This window comes from Limulus polyphemus, unplaced genomic scaffold, assembly GCF_000517525.1.
Source record: "Limulus polyphemus unplaced genomic scaffold, Limulus_polyphemus-2.1.2 Scaffold626, whole genome shotgun sequence".
Taxonomy (NCBI): Eukaryota; Metazoa; Arthropoda; class Merostomata; order Xiphosura; family Limulidae; genus Limulus; species Limulus polyphemus.
Window position 1 is genome coordinate 24,022 of NW_013666236.1, and position 21,136 is coordinate 45,157.

At 32.8% G+C, this 21,136-nt stretch overlaps 1 protein-coding gene across 1 annotated transcript in view; it reads left to right on the plus strand.

Moving 5' to 3' along the window:
- LOC106459551 (dipeptidyl peptidase 4-like) overlaps positions 1-21,136 on the plus strand; it is a 40,779-nt gene that overhangs the window by 16,371 nt on the left and 3,272 nt on the right. Inside the window, exons 6-10 of the mRNA XM_022386056.1 lie at positions 3,734-3,815; positions 9,530-9,724; positions 10,215-10,258; positions 18,643-18,807; positions 19,836-19,909. Of these exons, the coding sequence (XP_022241764.1) occupies positions 3,734-3,815; positions 9,530-9,724; positions 10,215-10,258; positions 18,643-18,807; positions 19,836-19,909 (560 nt within the window). The remainder of the gene's footprint in view (positions 1-3,733; positions 3,816-9,529; positions 9,725-10,214; positions 10,259-18,642; positions 18,808-19,835; positions 19,910-21,136) is intronic.

A 21,136-nucleotide genomic window follows, 5' to 3' on the forward strand; every position in this document is an offset into this window, starting at 1 on the left:
AATTAATATGAAATAGTGTACTAACCAATAAAATTAGTGTGAAACAGTGAACTAACCAATAAAATTGATGTGAAACAGTGTACTAACCAATAAAATTAATGTGAAACAGTGAACTAACCAATAAAATTAGTGTGAAACAGTGTACTAACCAATAAAATTAATGTGAAACAGTGTACTAACCAATAAAATTAATGTAAAACAGTGTACTAACCAATAAAATTGATGTGAAACAGTGTGCTAACCAATAAGTTAAATTATCTTCTAGTTCTTACTTTGTCCTCAGATGGACCAGCGACAAGTTTACAGACTTACAAAACTAAAATCCGGGATTCGACTCTTTATCTTTTGCGCACTTTATCTCCAACTAGCAACTTCATTCTGGAAGATTTATCTGTTCATAATGAATTAATTCAAATTAGGGGGGACTGAGCCCCTATTCAAATGCCTGTGAAACGGAATTAAGCATTACTTTATCTTCGTTGTTTTTCTAGTAACTGTTATAATGTAATTTACTTGTCTCCCGATCGTAGGGCGGTAAGTCTACAGTTTTACAACGCTAAAATCGGGGATTCGATTCCCCTTGGTTGACACAGCAGATAGTTCGATGTAGCTTTGCTATAAAAACACACACATATCTCTTACTTAATCGCATTACAGTAAAAACTGCACATGTTCTTCGAAAAGTTATCATAAAATAACTTAATTTCTTAAATTCACAATAATGTTGTTAAGCTTTGAATGTAATTCTTTGCTCAGAGTTCATAAATACTTGACCAAGAACTTTTTTTTGAGTTTTTATAAAGGTTTCAAAATAAATTGGTTACGATATTTTTCTTTTACGATCAGGTCAGAACATGAGTACTCGTTCACTGATTCTAGTAATGAAACCTGATCCCAGAAAATAAAGGTAAAGAAACTCAAAACATAAATATTACTCATATTTGTTCCCGGATAGCATTTTAAAAAAGAGCCCACCAGTGGCACAGCGATATGTCTTCGGACTTGCAACATTAGAAACCGGGTTTCGATACTCGTGGTGAGAATAACACACATAGTTCATTGTGTAGCTTTGTGCTTAATTACAAACAAAGAATTCGCTAAAAGAGCAACAAAAACGCATAAGAAATATCAAATTTAGAATATACATACCAAAATAAGAGGGACAGAATGTGCAAAAGTGCGATGATTTTTGTTAAGTATTAGTTCAGGTGGTTAGGGCGTTTAACTCACAATCTGAGAGTCGCGGGTTCGAATCCCCATTCAACCAAAAATGCCCGCTCTTTCAGCCGTGGGAGCGTTATAATGTGACGGTCAATCCCACTATTCGTTGGTGAAAGAGTAGCCCAAAAGTTGGCGGTGGGTGATGATGATTAGCTGCTTTCCTTCTAGTCTTTCACCGCTAAATTAGGGACGGCTAGCGCAGATAGACCTCGTGTAGCTAGGCGCGAAATTCAAAATAAACAAATATTAGTTTTCAGAATTTATGAATATTCTATGTTTGTACTTATGAAATTATTAAACAAAGTGTTTACAATGTATTTTTTTTTCTATTCAACCGTAATCATAGACTGTACGTATAAACTTTTAAACAATAATATACGTAGATAATGATTCTGGAAAGAAACTGAATGTTTCTAGATTACAGCTAAAACAATTCAAACAAACAAGTAAAAAGCGCCAGTAGTAAATACAAATTCATCAGCCCATATACGTACTTACTAAATACAAATTTATCAGCCCATATACGTACTTACTAAATACAAATTCATCAGCCCATATACGTACTTACTACATACAAATTCATCAGCCCATATACTTACTTACTAAATAAATTTATCAGCCCATATACGTTCTTACTAAATACAGATTCATCACCTCATATACGTACTTACTAAATAAAATTTATCAGCCCATATACGTATTTACTAAATACAAATTCATTGAAATTTATATCCGCTTACTAAGCGTAACTAAACTTGCATTTATACCTATTTACTAAAGACGACTTCTACTGTTGATTGGAACTACTTACTAAATTCATCGTTTTAGTATAAATTTACTGAAGAATTACTTCATTTATTCACTTTTAATACTACTTACTGAACCTAACGATGACAACTACTAAATCCTCTATATAATTCATTATAAATTTCCTTACTAAATCTACTGATATTGTATACTTTCTTATCTACTTACTAAATCCACCATCTAGTGGCACATGGAATGTCCGAACTTGCGGTAGCGCCCTCTTCTGGTATACATTTTGGAGAGCGCTGTTATTATCCAGGAGATAAACTGAAATTAAAAATTCTCGAAATTGCAAATAACCTAAACATTTAAAAAAACAAACTAGAAATATAAACTTGACCTCGTTTCCAAGTTATAAAATTAAAAATAAATACCCACCTCCTTAAAAATAAGTTACACACATATTAATAGCATTCAAAAGATCGATAACTTTCAAACATTAATTGTGACTGTATAAATGCATGAGTACCCCGATTTATGGGCTTACAACGCTAAAATCCGGGTTTAGATTCTCCGTGGTGGATAGAGCGTAGATAGCATAGTGTGTAGCTTTTCGCTTCGTTTCGTTTCTTTCGAATATTCGGGCAAAGCTACATAAGGTCTATCTGTGCTATCCGTCTCTAAGTTTGTACAGATAGATTACAGGGAAAGCAGCTAGTCAATAGCACCCGCCGCCAACTCTTAGGCTACTGTGTAATAGAGTAGTGTGATTTGACTGTCACTTCAATAACGCACCTATCAAAATATAGAGTGCGATATTGCGACAACAGAACACGAACCATGGACCCATCGGTGCTACAGTCCAGAACGGCAACTACTAGGCCACTTTCGACCTATTTGTGTTTATAAAGTAGATACAAATGTTAGTGAAAGCCGTATTTAAGAAGTAGATATACTCATACAGGTACCAGTAAAAGTCGCGTTTAGAAAGTAAATATAAATACCAGTAAAAGTCTTGGTAGATGGAAATGCCATTGAAAGTCGTGTCTAAAAAGTAGATGCAAATGTCAGTGAATGTCGTGTTTAAAAAGTGGATGCAAATGTCAGTGAAAATTGCGTTTATAAATTAAATATAGGTACCAGTGAAAATCACTTTTAGAAAGTACATATAAATTAAAAGTCGTCTTCATAAAGTAGATACAAATGCCAGTAAAAGTCGTATTTATAAAGTAGATATAGGTACTAGTAAAAGTCGCGTTTAGCAAGTAGATATAAATGGCAGGGAAAGTCGTGTTTAGAAAGTAGGTGTAAATGCCAGTGAATATTGTCTTTAGAAAGTAGATATAAAGGCCAGTGACAGTTGTGTTTATAAAGTATGTTTAAATGCTAGTGAACGTCTTATTTAGAAATTAGATACAATTACCAGTGACAGTCGTGTTTAGAAAATAGATGTAAATGTTAGTGAAAGTCAATATTAATGTTAGTGGAAAACATATTTAACAAACTGGTTTAAACACCAGTTCATATGTACACAGGTAGGTGTGTTTAGTAAATAAAAACTCTAACTTTACTTCTTAGAAACTATTTGTACGGTTCAAAGTGAATAATTTGTGAACATTTCTTTGAGTAACTAATTGCAAGAGTTTTGATAGTAGAAAATTGTTCTAAATTAGGAAATCTCTTTAAAAGATTCTCTAAACGTCAACTAGAAAATGTAAATAATTTTGAATGATAGGCCTAATCTAATTTGCCCACTGCTGTCTTGTTTTAGAAGCAAACGTTCGCCTTCTTTTACCTCCCGGTTTACGAGATGACGAGGTCACACAGTATCCAATGGTAGTGTATGTGTAAGTTTACGTTTTTTTTCTTCTTTAATTATTCTACATAGAGTTTGGTTGTTTGTAATTAAGCACAAAGCTACACAATGGGCTATATCTGCTCTGCCCACCACGGGTATCGAAACCCGGATTCTAGCGTTGTAAGTCCGCAGACATACCGCTGTGCCACTGGGGGGGGGGGGGCTCTACATAAAGCGATCTACGACTTTTGCAACACATAGATTTGCTATTAAAGTAGATTTTTTTTCTGCATCATATTACTGGTAAATTGAAATGTGGTATTCATTAGAGAGCCGGCTAATGTTTCTCCACTGGTGTGGATATAATTAGAATGGTTTACTCAGAAAACAAAAATATTTCTCTTCTGAGTTAAATAAATTTATTTACAATTATTATAAAAATGACAGTCATTAAGCACTTATCAACATGTACTATACATCAAAAGTTTCGTTTTAAAACAATATTATGGAATTATTTTATTCATATTAAACCATTCTAAGTCTAACATACCATCGCAATTTTCATCGTAATAAGTTCCTGAGACTACCCATGAAATCGGTCTTAGGTCACACATTCTCCACTATATATGAAAAATTTAAACAGATCAAAACACACATATTCATTATAGATAAAATCATAAATAATATTCAACGTTAAACTGGTACACAAGTAAAAACATTTTATTTATTTATTTAATTGTGCACCAGTTTAACGTTGAATATTAGTTATGATTTTAACTTTATACACAAATGCCAAAATACTATAATCATTATAGATGTATCAGAGGAACTGACAGATATATGAATGGTATGGGACTGTTACGATTCCAATTTCTTTGGTCATCTTTCTCGCGAAAACAGCCATTAATTTCGTGGTGTTGTTGGGGGCTTCTGAGCTTTGTTAACTTTAAATTTTTATTTATTATCATTTAATCGACACCAGGATACATGCTCAACTTCAACACAAGGATTTTTTAGTCGGAAGGTCCTTTTTCGTAACCGTAGTATTCATTGTGCTGGTGAAGATGTGCTTCCGAATTTTCAGGGCGTGGTTTTTTGAATCTGTAGTTATCCTAAACGTGTTTCTGTTCGAGTTATCCTTCTTCCATGGAAAATAATGAAGGTTCTTCGAAATCTTGTGTTCTTTGGCATCGTTTGAAATCTCGCTAAATATCACTTCTAATTGTCCTTTTATTGTTTCATCACATACCAAAAAAAGTGTTGTGTAGTTCGACATGATGATACTGAAATATCGAATAAAAACCTCCATAAATTATTTAAAATTAAATTTGAATATCAATTTTAATATCTGAAATTATATTTTTTATATATATTCCTTACAAATTTATCACACTGAAAAGGGTTACTATACATAATGCCAAAGTGCGTTATATATTTCCATCAAATAAAGGCCTTACGTTGAAACTTATTTCTATTATAACGATTTTCTGGTTTATTTTATTTGTAGCTTCGTACCAAACAATATATAATGCGCAAAATATATTTTATGGTAAACATTATGATAATAATACTTTTATTGACTGAATATTGAACTCTTGAGATGGATTTTATGTCTTATAACACCTGGGTTTGTCCATAACTGTGTGTACAGGGAAATTCAAAAGTTTTTGCATCGACGCTTCACACACACTTAAGCTTTCATATATTGTTTTAATCAATACTTATAACGCTTTTGTATGACACATATTTTTGTATCTTTTGTAAAAGATTTTTACAAGTAGACATACAAAAAAGTTTAATGTGAATCTACCTCACGAATCACAGAAAATCGTATTTAGTTACACCAAATATATAACTCCAGTTTGTTTACATTCGTGTTTTTACACTACCTGTTTTTTGAACATTACTTCCGCGTTTTTCCATTCCGTCGTTCAGTTCCATGTTGACTCAATGCACAATTAAGATGTATAACATTTTGCTTATACAAATTTAAGTATCACTTCTACATTTTCAGCTAACCTCAATCTTTACCCACCCGTTAATTTCATCTGATACATTTTTACTATTTTTATTGAATCGAAATAAATTTGACTTTACAAAAAAGTCGAAGTCTCATGATGATGATGATGATGTGCTTAAAGGCGAATTTCGATGTTGAATGTTTAATCTTTTTACACTAACATTCTGTTATCAAATTTAACTGCTTTTGATTTGTCTCTTAAATTCAGTAGTTTTTCTTCGGATGTATCATATTTTGTTTTTTAGTTTTTCAAGTTGTTGTCGTTCACAGCTAGAGAATCCCATTTTTTGTTTAATATTTTTATTTTCGATCAAGTCAATAGGATTAGTAAGGGATCAGAGCTTGCGTCTGCTATTGCTAATTTCTTTTGGACTTACTGAGAAAACAGCTGAATAAATATCTTCTTACTTTTAAAACGTCACTATCGTAGATGCTATGTTTATAATACCATTTGTTAGTCGAAGAAAAAATGATAGAATTTTAGGAAAGTTTAAACAGCAAACATCCAAACATTAAACTTACATTGAATATTGAACAGCAAAAATCCAAACATGAAATTTACATTGAATATTGAACATTAATATAAATTACTATTTTTTTTTAGTTTATAAGTTTCTTATTTCCAGAAATAAATTATCCGCTGTTGTTTACAAATGTACGTGTCCTTCGTGCACGAAAGATTATGTAGATCCACAACCATGTGTTTGTCTTTGTTTACCTGGATGAAAGGATGTCTCCAATAAAACCTGAGTCTGCGCAGTAATTAAGGATTAGTGAGAATTTGATAACTGCTGATTTGCAGCTGGCTTTGAACTAGCAGATTTCAGCTTTTCCGTTCCTCCTCAAATTGGCATTTGAATAACAGTCTTAACACACAGTGTTTAAATATAGCGATGATGTCATATGTCATTAATTGGTTGCTAAATTATTGTCTGTCTTACAGCATAATACACGTTTATACTGTATGAAACCATACCACCAAATCAGAATACTTATAAAAATTATCCAATTCTTAATTTCTAGTTAACTAAATCAATTAAACACCTACAGTGTTAAGTTTTAATAACACTTCCTTTCATATTGCCGTGATGTTTCTATCATATAACACATATGGTATTTGAAGACTTCCTTAAGATTTACGGGTTACACATGCCCGATAACTTATGATAATATTTGTGGTCAGTCATTATGAAAACAACCGAAATACAGCAATAGTTGTTCATTAGTAAGAAATTATTACGTAAGACTGCCAACAACCAATTATTACACAACATGCATTAATTATCGAACACAAGTAGCAGTTTTCTGTTTATTTCATATATTTGGTTGGAAATAATTCTTTCACCTTCAACATTTCTTAGTTTATATTCAGTATTCTCTAAGCACGGCGTCTTGCACTCGTTAAAGAGACTCTAGACCACATCTCCAGACCAATCACGTGTGCCTTGCATGTGGGAATATGTTTGATCTAATTAACCACGTGGTTGAACACCTTTAAATAAATACAAAACTTCCGACGTTGCGTTGGACTGTAGTAATTATACAAAACTAACATACAGTTTACTTTCGAAAAAGTGGAAACTTGAAGAATTAGTGCAACAAACATTTATTTGTTTCACTCAAAATCATTTTCCCGTGAGTATTTAAATCATTCACTCACCAGAAACTATTCATATGGAAATAACTATAAACTACAAGAAGTACATTTGCACTACTTTTGATTAACTAATTTATTAGCCCTCCAGTGGCACAGTGGTATGTCTGCGGACTTACAACGCTAGAATTTGGGTAGTCTATATCGAATATCCTTCCGCAATGGAGCTCTTACAGGAGTCGTACACATACAAGGATCGTACTTAATTCCAGTCAAAGATTTATTATTATTATCTATTTCTGCTATAGCAGGATTGTGGAATAAGAACAATACATCTTAATAAACCTAGTGATCTTTGAGGTACTGCTGTTCCTAATTGCTTTCATTCATTTTTTTTTTCTCTGCTAACACTATTATTTATTAACGATGATACTTTGCCTGCTAATACACAAACATTTTCTCTGCTAACATATAGAATATTATCTTTCTGCGACTAACACAGTTAGGGTTCATCTGGTAGTATGATATATGTAAAAGCCAGTTGTCTTTTGGTAACGCTTTTTTGTCTCTTTCGCTTAGAGTCGAGCTTAAAAACACAGAAAATTACCTTAACTGTATAGGACATATTATCTTACAGGGGCAAAAACTACCTTAACTGTATCGGTCACATCAGCTTACAGGGGAAAAACTTAATTTAATTGTGTAAGACACAACAACTTATAGGTGCAAAAAGCGACTTAACTGTATAGGTCGCATCAGCTTACAGGGACAAAAAAACTTTTAGCTATATAGGTTACATCATGTTACAAGGACAAAAAACGACTCGCTACATAGGTCACATCAGCTTTGTAAATCTTTGAAATCTTCCACTTACTACTACAGAGTCACTTGAATAAGACAACTTCATGAAATAGTATACTCTGTTATACTTCATCAAGTTCTGTTGGGACATTATGTGAGAAGGTTTGGCTGATAAGATTATATTAGTGAGGCCTTGTTGTTTATTATTACCCCGGATAACCGGTCTAATGTATATATATATAAGCCAGTTGTCAGTTATTATATTATGAATCACTTTTAATTTAAATTGTACAATTCTTATTGATTTTTCGAGAGTGTGCTTGAAAATTATTTTTGTTTTCCCAATGTGTGATTGTTGAGGTTCGAAAACTCCAATATTTTTTTAATGTGTCGGGTTTTTAAAATAGCATATAATAATATTCAGTTAACACACGCATTTCTCCTGCTAGTACACCAGGATTTTCACTGTTAACCTGTAGAACGTTTTTCCTTATCTGGTATATAAATTATTTCTATGCTAGCATATAGAATCTTACATAGTACAGTGGCCTTTCTCCTGCTAAGTGCACCAGGATTTTCACTGTTAACCTGTAGAACGTTCTTTCTTCTGCTGGTATATAAATTATTTCTATGCTAGCATATAGAATCTTACATAGTACAGTGGCCTTTCTCCTGCTAAGTGCACCAGGATTTTCACTGTTAACCTGTAGAACGTTCTTTCTTCTGCTGGTATATAAATTATTTCTATGCTAGCATATAGAATCTTACATAGTACAGTGGCCTTTCTCCTGTTAAGTGCACCAGGATTTTTCCGCTATTCTTCCGAACGTTAGCAGTCACCTTTCTTTTCTAATACACCAAACTTTTCTCTGCTGGCATATATAATATTACTCAGAAACAGTGACCTTTCTCATGCTGATACACAAAGCTTTTCTCTGCTTACATATATAATATTACTCACAAACAGTGACCTTTCTCATGGTAATACACAAAGTTTTTCTCTGCTTACATATATAATATTACTCAGAAACAGTGACCTTTCTCATGCTAATACACAAAGCTTTTCTCTGCTTACATATATAATATTACTCAGAAACAGTGACCTTTCTCATGCTAATACACAAAGCTTTTCTCTGCTTACATATAAAATATTACTCAGAAACAGTGACCTTTCTCCTGCTAATACACCAACATTTTGCCGCGAATGTTAAATACCGCAGTCAACATGCACATATCTTTTCACACTTATATATATTTCTGTTTGGTATTCTACCCACTTTAGTTTTTCATACCGACATTCTATATTTTACTTTTCACCTGCTAATATACTCATTTTTTACCCGTGAAGCGACGGTGGACCAGGTCATCAGCTCGTTACCGAAAGGTTTGAGGTCCACTGGGGTACGTATCTGGCCAGTCGGAAGAACTTCATCTACGCCACGATTGATGGACGAGGTAGCGGTAACCGAGGTGACCAAATATTACATCAAATATACAAAAAACTGGGCAGTGTTGAAATAGAAGACCAGATAACTGTCTCCAGGTTAGTCCTTAATTGATTTGAATAGTGGCACTGTCTTTGTGTCCTATTGAGAATTATTTTTTACCAATTCAGTCTTTGAATCAGTGATTAGTTGCAAGTTATTATGCACACAAAGTCGGCATTCCTAATTTCGTTTTCATCTTATCAAAAAAAGTATTATAAGTTTATTAATACTTATACGTAATGTTTCAGTTTTGAATAGAATATGATACCTGGGCGAGTAATTTGGTAAATTTCTATCAGCAGTTTAAGTCTGTACAGATTTTAGTTTACAGATTAGTAAATACTTTGTTTAATATATAAGTATTTGGATTCCACTCGAATTAATTCGTGAGTTAGAAAACCCTTTATTTTTATCTCACTAGTCCAATCTGCAGATATTAGCTTCTGTTTTGTGTTTCGGACAAGTAAGTGCTTTAATTCCGTTATGAGTACTTAAAATCTCCTCACATTGATTTGTGACTTAGTAATCCCTTTAATTTTCTAACAGCATAATCCAAATTTGCACAGATTATGTCTTTTTTATACGGATATGTAAGTACTTTGATTTCGTTGTGAGTATTTGAAATCTACTCAGACTGATTTTTGAGATAGTAAGTCTCTCAATAGTCAAAGTCTACTCTGCTTATAATTTTCTGGTTCCCATAGTGTTCTACAGCAGTGGAAATAATTATGGAAAAACACAAGCCATACGCATACAAAAGTCACAAATATTGATTAATAGCAAATAGATGTTGAAATATTAATGGTAACAAACATTATTACCAAAAAATACTAAAGAAAATGGGCATAAATTGTACAATACATTGGTATTCGGTACGTGAGCCTTTGGTTTACACAGGGTATTACGCCTCGTTTTAATGCTGCCAGAGAGCTGATCACCTTACAATTGTGAAACATTGTTTCAAATGTCCTGTGTTACTACCAACAAATCAGCTAAGTTGTTTGGTCTCCTTTTAACCTAAGTATTTACATAAGGCCATACATCCTCAAGAATATTAATATCGGAACTTTGAGCAAGCCAAACCCTGGTTGTGGGTGTTCCATTGGCCTCTTTATGATCAACATAATGTTGCACCACATTTGGTGTATGCTTCTAACCATTGTCTCGCTGGAAAATGAATAGCCATCCGATAAGTTGTGTTCGTGAGAAAATGGTTTGATAAATCAAAATCTGCATGTACTTGTCAGCAGTCAGGGTGCCATCAAACTTGTGATAATCTTCCACCATTCTTCACTAGAAAACTATGAAATAAATAAGTTTATTTCCCCGAAACGGGGCCGAAGGCCGCCTAGAGGGACCATCTGTTTTAACCATTCGCGCTACGATACAGTAGTGTCTTGTCTGTCAATCAGTCAGTAGACACTAAAATGATGTCACAGAAAGGAAGCTTAACGTTGCAATTTGTACTGCCGTGACGTCAGTAAAACGTGTACATGCCATGAATTACGAGAAGAATTATGCCTTTTGTAGTCTACAGCACAGCATGACATATGAACTTCAAAAGCAAGAAATAACAATATTTGTTACTCTTAATATTGAAACCGAACACTTTCAGCACCCTACGGAAATACATCTAGTATATTTGTTGTTACTGAAAAAGAGACGAACAAAAATACAGTTAAATATTCAACAGAATTTGTAGAGAAAATTAAAAAGTTAATTTAGAAAAGGAGGATCATTTGAGTTCTTTTAAGTGGAAGCCGTTAGCCCCTTTAATAAACTTTTAATTGTGTAAATGTTGTTTTTTAATTATTTCTTTGCTTTTAACCATTATAGAAGTGCCAACCATTCGTACTTACTTCTATTGTTAACAGAAGCAGTTTCATGTACCCTTTTCAGAGCTTTGTATACCGATCCCAATGAAACGTGTAACGTTGCCGCGATTTTTCGAATGCATAGAGTATTCTTGCCCAACCACATCTTCCGTTTCTACACGCTTTAGACAATTTTCCCTCAAAGCTAACACTAAAACATGACAATTTCTCACGAATTAAGTTTGTATTTTTTTTCATAATGAAATAATTTCATCTCATTTGGATAATATTATATATATATATATATATATATATATCACTTTTGACTAATTTCTAAATTGAGAGCATTTTTGTGTTGTAAAAGTAACTAAAACAATATTAAACAAAAAACAATTCAGTTAATAGTCTCCTACGCCATATGTTTAGCTTTGAAAATAAGTGAAAATGAGGATTGCTCAAATGACAGCCACTAAACATGAATTGAAGTGTGAAATGTGAACATTTATTGTGTGTTGCTAAAATGACAACCACTAAACATGAATTGAAGTGTGAAATGTGAACATTTATTGTGTGTTGCTAAAATGACAACCATTAATCATGAATAGAAGTGTAAAATGTGAACATTTATTGTGTGTTGCTCAAATTACAACCATTAATCATGAATAGAAGTGTAAAATGTGAACAGTTATTGTGTGTTGCTCAAATTACAAACATTAATCATGAATAGAAGTGTAAAATGTGAACATTTGTTGTTTTGGTTGTCATTTGAGCAATACACAATAAATGTTCACATTATACACTTCTATTCATGATTAGTGGCTATCATTTGAGCAACCACATTTTACACTTCTATTCATGATTAGTATTTGTCATTTGAGCAAAAAACAATAAATGTACACATTTTACACTTCTATTCATGATTAGAAATTGAATACTACTTGATTAACGGAAACGTACAATAAATGTTCTCTACCGTAATAACGCCAACAGGTAACGGGGGCAACGGATATGCCACACTTGAAAACGTCGGTGTCTGTGGCTAAAGCCATTGCTGCTGCATAGCCACCATAGGACCAGCCCCAGATAGCGATTTTTTCAGGGTCAATAAACGGCAGGTCGTTCTTTAGGTATCTGAAGAGAAAACAAATAATTGTTAAAAAACGTTTAAATAGTTAAATTTGATTAAATATAATATAATTTATTTGAAATATTACACATTTGTATAAACGTGCTTAGATTGATGACGCTATGGATGTTGCTGCATAATGTTGATTCATTCCTCTATACGTACGCAGATTTGTTTCTTACTAGATATCACTTCCACTCTTAAGATGCAATGCCATATAGATACTGACGTCATAGTCCAATCATATTTCAGGATTATAAATTTGCAAGCTTGTACAAGTATTGTTTTTAGTTAGGTTTTAAGTTTTTTTTGCATTTATCAACTTAACTTCCTCTTAAAAAACTCTTTAATCATTGTCCTTTCGGGCTATATATGTTCAATACTGCAGTGAAAAAAGCTAATTCAATAAGGAGTTTTTATATCCTTTTCAAAGTGTTTGTAGAGCACATCAAAACTGGCTGGACACAGACGAGATGTAACCTAAAAATACAAATATATCATTTCTATGCTGTTTTGGTAGTTCGAATTTAATGGGTAATTCATGTTATTCCAACAGCTGTTCTTGTCCTTCCTCAACGTTTCTTGCAGTAAAGCTTATAATAATCGATAGTTTTCAATCTGTTTTCATTATTTTGTTTTACACTAAGGAAATTTATTTCGCGTAAATGATTTACGACTGCCCATAAATGAATGTTGTGATAATCGATTTTTGTCAGTGTTACTAACTAATTTAATTTTAATACTTTGATCAATGTATTTAACGGGTAACGCTAATAATTTATCAGTTGTAAAATAATATAAACTCATTATATATCTAATATATTTAGAGACTGTCTTGAAAATATAATTATTAATTAACCTTTAAACTTCTCTATGTTTAAAACTTTTATATTACATTTTTGTTTATTTGACTTACTTAAAGGATTTATTGCGCTTATATTTTAGTTCATACCAAAGGTTTGGTATATTTTATTATTCTCACGACTTAACATGTTGATTCGTCTTCATCTTCGTAACAATAAAAAGGCATGAAATGACTACTTTGCCTGAATTATCATGAACATATTTGCTAGTTACCCGTAACTAGGATTCGTTTGTTTGTAGTTAAGTACAAAACTACCCAACGGACTATCTTTGGTGCTCCTCCCACAACAATTCGAGTTCCCTTTCCTGCCCTGTAAATGTTCACTAGAGTCTCCAGCAATGAATCATAAACATCAAATTCAAGTGTTTTTTTTTTATTTCAGAAAATCTCTTACAATTGCTTTGTTAAAATAACAATGCCAAAAACGTTTGCTTTTAATATTCCTTCGTACTGATTGTTTAAACTTCGATGGGGAAAATTATGGCAAATCTTTTGTTTCGTATCTGCAAGAGCATTTTCAGCCATGACAAATATTTAAAATTAAATTTAGCTTTCAACTTCTTAATACATAGAGTCTCTTATTTCATTCTAAGTTCTCCAATTTTTGCAGAATACACTATACTAATTTATTTCACATTTGCTGTTTCCTCACATTTACTCTCCAGGTGTTGGTAGATGCTTGAAGAACTAAATCCTATTTTATTTGGAGACCCAAATAATCTCTTTGACAACGAGAACGGACCAACCGATAGACCAAAAATGAACGTTGTAACTTAGTTATTCGATATTTCACTAGTGAATTTTAACTTTAGTGAATTTAATTATCAATTTGGTACTTCACTGGAAGCTTCTTAAATGTCCTGTTATGATGTATGTTTGGAGATAGGATGTTTTATGATGTATTCGGTGGAATTTCATTTTCAAATTATTTAGTTTGTGATGCCTGTATTCACTTACTTAAATATTTAGTTTTATGGCATTTAATAATTAGTGAAGTGTGGTTAATGTCTTTTTATGAAACCATGTATTTACATAATTAGTTTTATGGTGTTTAATAGTGTAATACGGTTACTGTTTTCATTAATCTTGCTATAAAAATCATTCCTTAAAATTAAAAACTGGCCCGGCATGGCCAGGTGGTTAGGGTGCTCGACTCGCAATCTGAGGGTCGCGGGTTCGAATCCCCGTCACACCAAACATGCTCGCCCTCTCAGCTGTGGGGGCGTTACAAAACCCAGCTGAATGTTTTAGCGAGACAAATGTTTTTTGTTATCATACCGCCACACCAAGAATCATCATGTCAGAAAAAGTATCAGCTTTTTACTCTTATGTTTACAAGTCTTTAAAACTATGTTCTAATTCAGCAGATTTGAAAAATGAACTGTTACGTATTAAACATGTAGTATTAGATAGAGGTTTCTCGTCTCATATTGTTGATAGGGGCGTGAGGAAATTTAACAAACTAAATGTTGAACAAAAAAGTAAAACTAAAATCAACATTTAATATAATACATCAAAATGAAATGCTGTTTTTACCATATATCCCAGGTTTATTGTATCAAATTTTTCATAAATTCAAAACACAAAACAAAAATCATATTTCCATTTACAGGCCATAAAATTAGTCAAATATTAAATAAAACTAAAACTAAAGATGAAATAAATCTATTGAAGAAGACAGGTATATATAAAGTTCAATGTGAATGCGCTCTTGAATACATTGATTAAACTAGAAGAAACTTAAAATTTAGAATAAATGAACATAAGAGAAATGCATTAGCTGAACATGCAAATTATACCAGACATATCATCCAGTGGAAAAAAAACGGTTATTTTGGCTCAACCAAACAATATGGCTGCTAGAAATATTAGAGAAACCACTGAAATAATGAAACACAACAAAAAACAACTTGATACTAAATAAGGATGAAATATCCATCACTAACCAAGCCACCTAGACTAACTTACTAAAAATCAAAGATGCAACCACTTCAACAAATATTATCACTTTTGCCACCCAGTATACGCAGTCCAAGCCACACGCAAACTCAACCACATCCACTGCAAACCTTCAGCGAACAACCTTCCAGTAACTTTTCTCAACGACTCGCCCCCCAGTGGCACAGCGGTATATCTGCGGACTTACAACGCTACAAACTGGGTTTCGATACCCGTGGTGGGCAGAGCACAGATAGCCCTTGTGTAGCTTTGTGCATAATTAAAAACAAACAAACAAACTAAACGACTCCACCCCCACACTCCTAATCCCATCGATCCTACACTACATGAAAACGTTTATCACTTTGATTCAACCTATTTATTATCCTGTCCAGCAACTGTCCTGTCTATTTCATACGAGTATAATATACATTATCATTGTAATGGGGAAAAGTAAATGGTATGTTTAACTGGATGTACAAGCAGTGAATAAATAAACAACTTTCACATGTTTTACATACAATGGTATGTTTAACTGGATGTACAATAATGAATAATTATACAGTTTTTATATGTTTTACATACAAACTCAGTTCATTTATTCATCATGACTTTTAGAGTTAAACAACAACATGAGCTGCTCCACACACATTACCTAAAGCAACACGTAAACACATCAAAGAAAAAACTGCTGGAACTGAAAATTATTTCACCACATTTATTTATAAGTATTCTTTCAATGCATCAAAAGGTAATATTCCCATGGTGAACATAGAAAACAGAAACTTTTTCAACACAGGTCATGAAAAACTTGGCAGCCGAGAAAACGCCAATTAAACAGAAAATAAATTTACTAATACAGAAAGGAAGGTTTCTGCCATTACTTGGAGCTCCTATACTTTCATTACTTGGTGGCTTGGCAGGATGTGCTATTGAAAAACCTGCTGGAATTTAAACACATAGAACACACAAAATGAAGGATTCTTGTTCCTGAAGAACAACCTAAGGATTATGAAAGACCAGTGCATGAAATATTCAATTCTATATATCACAGAATCCATTCGGTTATACAAAATGAAACTTTACTCATTAGAGTCAAAATGGGATCGTCAGCTCATAAATAATTAGATATCGTCGACAGCGTCCCTCATAAATGTAAAAAGAAAACTGGAAAATCACTAATACGAATCATTAAAGTTAAAGTCCAAGATGGAGACATGATTACTGAAACGCTTACAAAGCCTCATTAAAAACTTGTTTCTAAATATAGCTTTTATACTACTACGACCAATATAAAAGGACGACATGGGTCGACCTATCTCACATGGACAAGGGAGAGTCATCATAGCACTTCATTTTCGTCGTTTGTAACACGAGAGTTTCTTATTATCTTGATCCAACCATCTATGACACACATAACGATTACCAGGTGGGAAATGGCTTACCATATTATGTTGGAAGCCAATGGCAGTAGGGTCATGGGCTGGAGGATGTATTAACAAATCTGTTTCATTCAACTATCCCATTTCTGAAAAAAAAGGACCTTAGTTGTAGAAATACAAACTTTCAGTCTGGCATAAATTTAGCATCAGATGTCATAAAGGAAGATCTTTTGTCGAGGCTGGAAAACAACGAGCAAAATGGCTAAAAATGTCGAGAATTTTATGGCTTAATATTAAAAAAAAGATACCTAAAGGTCCTGTGTTCAGAAGCACTAAAACCAAAAGGCAAAAAATATCGACTCCAGACTTTTTGACAAATAATCATGACCCTCGTTCCATTAGTGTACAAAGTCTGAAATTAATCTTTATTTCTCCCTCTCCTACACAGACTATGATTGAGAAGGGTCAGTAGACCGAATATTATACCTTAGTTTCAATGCCTGACAGAGGACCCATTGAATGTTAAATATCAGGTTCATTAGATGAATACTTTGATCGGGCACAACCATATCTTTATGTAAAAGTAAAGATTGTAAAACCAGATGGAACTGGAATAAAAAAGTAGAAGGTATCTTTTCTCCTGTCAATTTCAGTCTGTGTCTTCACTCTCTATTCTATCAAGTGGATGTACACCTGAACGACAAGCTCATTTCTTGGTCTCACAACCTTTACGTGTATAAGGCTTACATAGAGTCACACAAAACATTTTACCCAAAACACTTTAAATATTGCAATCATCTCTACTAATTACTGATGAGATTTCCTATGTATTTCACTTGGAACAAGAGTTATTTTTACCCAGTCAGTGTGGTCAGTTCTTCATATTGAATTGTGACAGAAAAAATACACCTATTACTATTCATGAGCAGTTTCATGTTTTTTCCTATTACTATTCATGAGCAGTTTCAAAAAACATAAAACTGCTCATGAATAGTAATAGGAAAAAATATGAAACTGCTCATGAATAGTAATAGGAAAAAATATGAAACTGCTCATGAATAGTAATAGGAAAAAGTATGAAACTGCTCATGAATAGTAATTGGAAAAACGTGAAACTGCTCATTAATTGTAACAGGAAAAAACATGGAACTGTTCAGTATGATGCAATATGTGGATCCCACCGATAAAGAGGTCTATAAGCACAAATTGGTGAATTAAGGATTAAAAACATATAGATATTTTCTTCACATTGGTGAGTTTCGTAATTATTACTAAGCATTCTTGTACAAATGTTTCGTCGCTACTTACAAAAGTGTGTAACTAAAATACATACAAGATATTAAGGAGGTGTTTGAAGAAATATACAAACAGCAGTTATCTTTTGCTTCAAGGCAATAAAAAAAATATTATGCCACAATGAAGAAAAATACACATTAATCAAAAATCATCATGTTTATTTGATTCAGAAAGTGCAAAAAAGGGGGAGAAAATGGCCATACCTGCTTTGAAAATTCTGCTTCAAAACATGACTGCAATTTTTCTAAAGAAGCCTTCATACTGTCTTCGTGTTCATTACTAAACTAAAGATAATGACAAGAAACTTGTCCCTACTGCCATGAGTTTCAGTTTAGTTTTTTAATTGTTGTTATAATACATGTTGTTCTGGAATACTTTTACTGTGGCGTTTCGCTAAGCAAAGAGGTAGGAACTTATAATTTTACTGTGTCGTTTCCCTAAGCAGACAGTTAGAAACTTATATTTTTACTATGGCGTTTCACTAAGTAGGCAGTAAGAATTTATAATTTTACTGTGGTGTTTCCCTAACAGACAGTTGGGAACTTAAAATAAGGTGCTGTGTCTGTATTCTGTATTTCAGATTCCGTGTACACTGAGCGATATATGCAGTCTCCTTCTCCTGATCAGAACTTCTTGGCTTACGAAAAGTCAAGCTTAGTGAAAAAAGCAGCTAATCTCAAAGGAAAGAAATTCCTGCTAATACATGGTTCGAACGATGGTAAGTAGTTAAAATAATCTAACTGGAATTGTATGTTCCTAGTCTGTGTGCTTTAATAACTTTGACGTTTCTGCCAATGGCCTCTTCCAGGTTCATAAGTACATGTAAAAGTATCAACTATTATTAGACAGACAATGTGATGTTCACATAGATGTGTTTTAAATTATTAAGTAAAAGTAAACATCACAAACTTAGAACAAAGTAAATAATTAAAATTCACATGACAGTGTCTCTTGAGATTAACTCAGAAAAAAAAAAAAAGAGTCACATTGTGAGTCATACTTGCTGGTGTAGCAACTTGTGTTTCATCTGGAAGAAAACATTGAACTTTATGATACTTTATTAAGTGTATTTATGTTGACTGATAGTGAGTGAGTTGTTGCTGTTTATGTAACATGTAAAAATGATCAATCACTGTTCAAAGTTTGGAGCAAAAACAGCACGTAAGAATGATAAATTATTGTAAGTGTTCAAAGTTTGGAGCATAAATAGTATGCATGAAAGGCAACTGTTCAAAGTTTGGAATATAAGTATCATGTAAGTAAGAATTATCTGTCATTGTTACTGTTCAAATTTGAGTATAAAGTCTACTGTCATGTTAAGTTCTTAAGATGCTCGAAATCTTTGAAATTTACGTAAAGTTTGAGAGTTTTAACGCCTATTAAGCCATTGTAAAAGTTTTAGTGGAATGCAATGGGCGGCAACTGCCTGTTATAGATAAAACACAAGTGTAAAGGATGACGTTTGTTTCTTTGTATATTGAATGCCCCCGGTGGTATCTCAGCGATAAGTTCAATGGCTTACATTGCATGAATTCGGGGTTTGATCCCTGGAATGTGTACAGTGCAAAAAAAAGTAACTAAGTTGTTATCTGGGGTTAATTTCATACAGCGTTAATTTTAATGAGTTAATGTCTAATTTATTGCTCGAAAACATAAAAAATAATATTCAAAAGTCGATTATTTTATCACCATCATAGTAAATGTTTTACAGAAAGCTTGTGATTAATTAGAAAAAATATTTCTTAGACAAGGTTCACCTTCAACAATCCATGATTTTGATTAAAGCACTGACTGACGCAGAAGTTCTTTTTCAAACTCAAGTAAGTCAAATTCTATTATGAAAACCAAGGGTTCCGTTCAATTATATTTAAAATATTTTTTCGATAACTTTTTGATAACTTTGAAATATAAGAAACTTTTAGTGAATAAAAACGTTGTCACAAAATTATATTTACTGGCTCAGTATTAGCTAGATATGCCTACTGCATTTTCTATCCCTTATATTACAAGTATGAAATAAATAAATAAATATTTAGAGGAGTACTATTCTATAAATCAAAATCAGTAAAAGCAGTTAAAATGGAACGTAATGATGGCGACGTTTCTTTAGAGTTAAACGTCGTTTTTACTTTTAGTATGTATTTCTTCACTTCATCTAGTTTTAACTGATTCTAAAATAAAAAAGACGATGGGTTAATTTCTATAAGGTCCGGCACGGCCAGGTGGTTAGGGCGCTCGACTCGTAATCTGAGGGTCGTGGGTTCAAATCCCCGTCCCACCAAACATGCTCTCCCTTTCAGCCGTGGGACATTATAATGTGACGGTCAATCTCACTATACGTTGGTAAAATAATAGCCCAAGAGTTGGCGGTGGGTGCCTTCCCTTTAGTCTTACACTGCTAAATTAGATAGCCCTCGTGTAGTTTTGCGCGAAAATCAAAAACAAAACAATCATTTCTATAAAAAAATTCATACATAGGCGTAATTATACTTTATTCAAACTATTAGTGGATAATGTTCTGTTAAAACAATTATCATCTCAAAATAAAGTTATGGAAATTTCTGTCATACTCGAGAGCTGCAACTAAAGATGTTAGGTTGATATATTTTCAAGTTCAAAATCACATCATTCTAGGAACAAATGTTTGTTTCAGGAATAAAAATGTTTATATTAATATGGAGTATAACTGGAGTATGTTATCGAATATAATGTTACAATATGGTCTGTATTATATTAGTCTGTAAAACTTTTTTTTTATGAGTCATTTGTAAGTGGTCAGATTTATCACATTAATCTATCACTTAACTTAAAGTTACTGTTGCCTCCTACTTTCAGGTCATTTAAGGTCAACTGCTTTTAGTTTTGTGAAATCTTGTATATTTCCACTTTAAGGTCACTAATTATAAAAATGTACCTTTCTAATTACCTACAAACACTATAATTTAAACAGTATTGGGATAAGCGTGGCCTAGTTGTTAGCATGCCGAGCTGACTGGTTGCCTTCTCTCCGGTCAGTATTTCTAAATTAGAGGTAACTATGTTTTAAC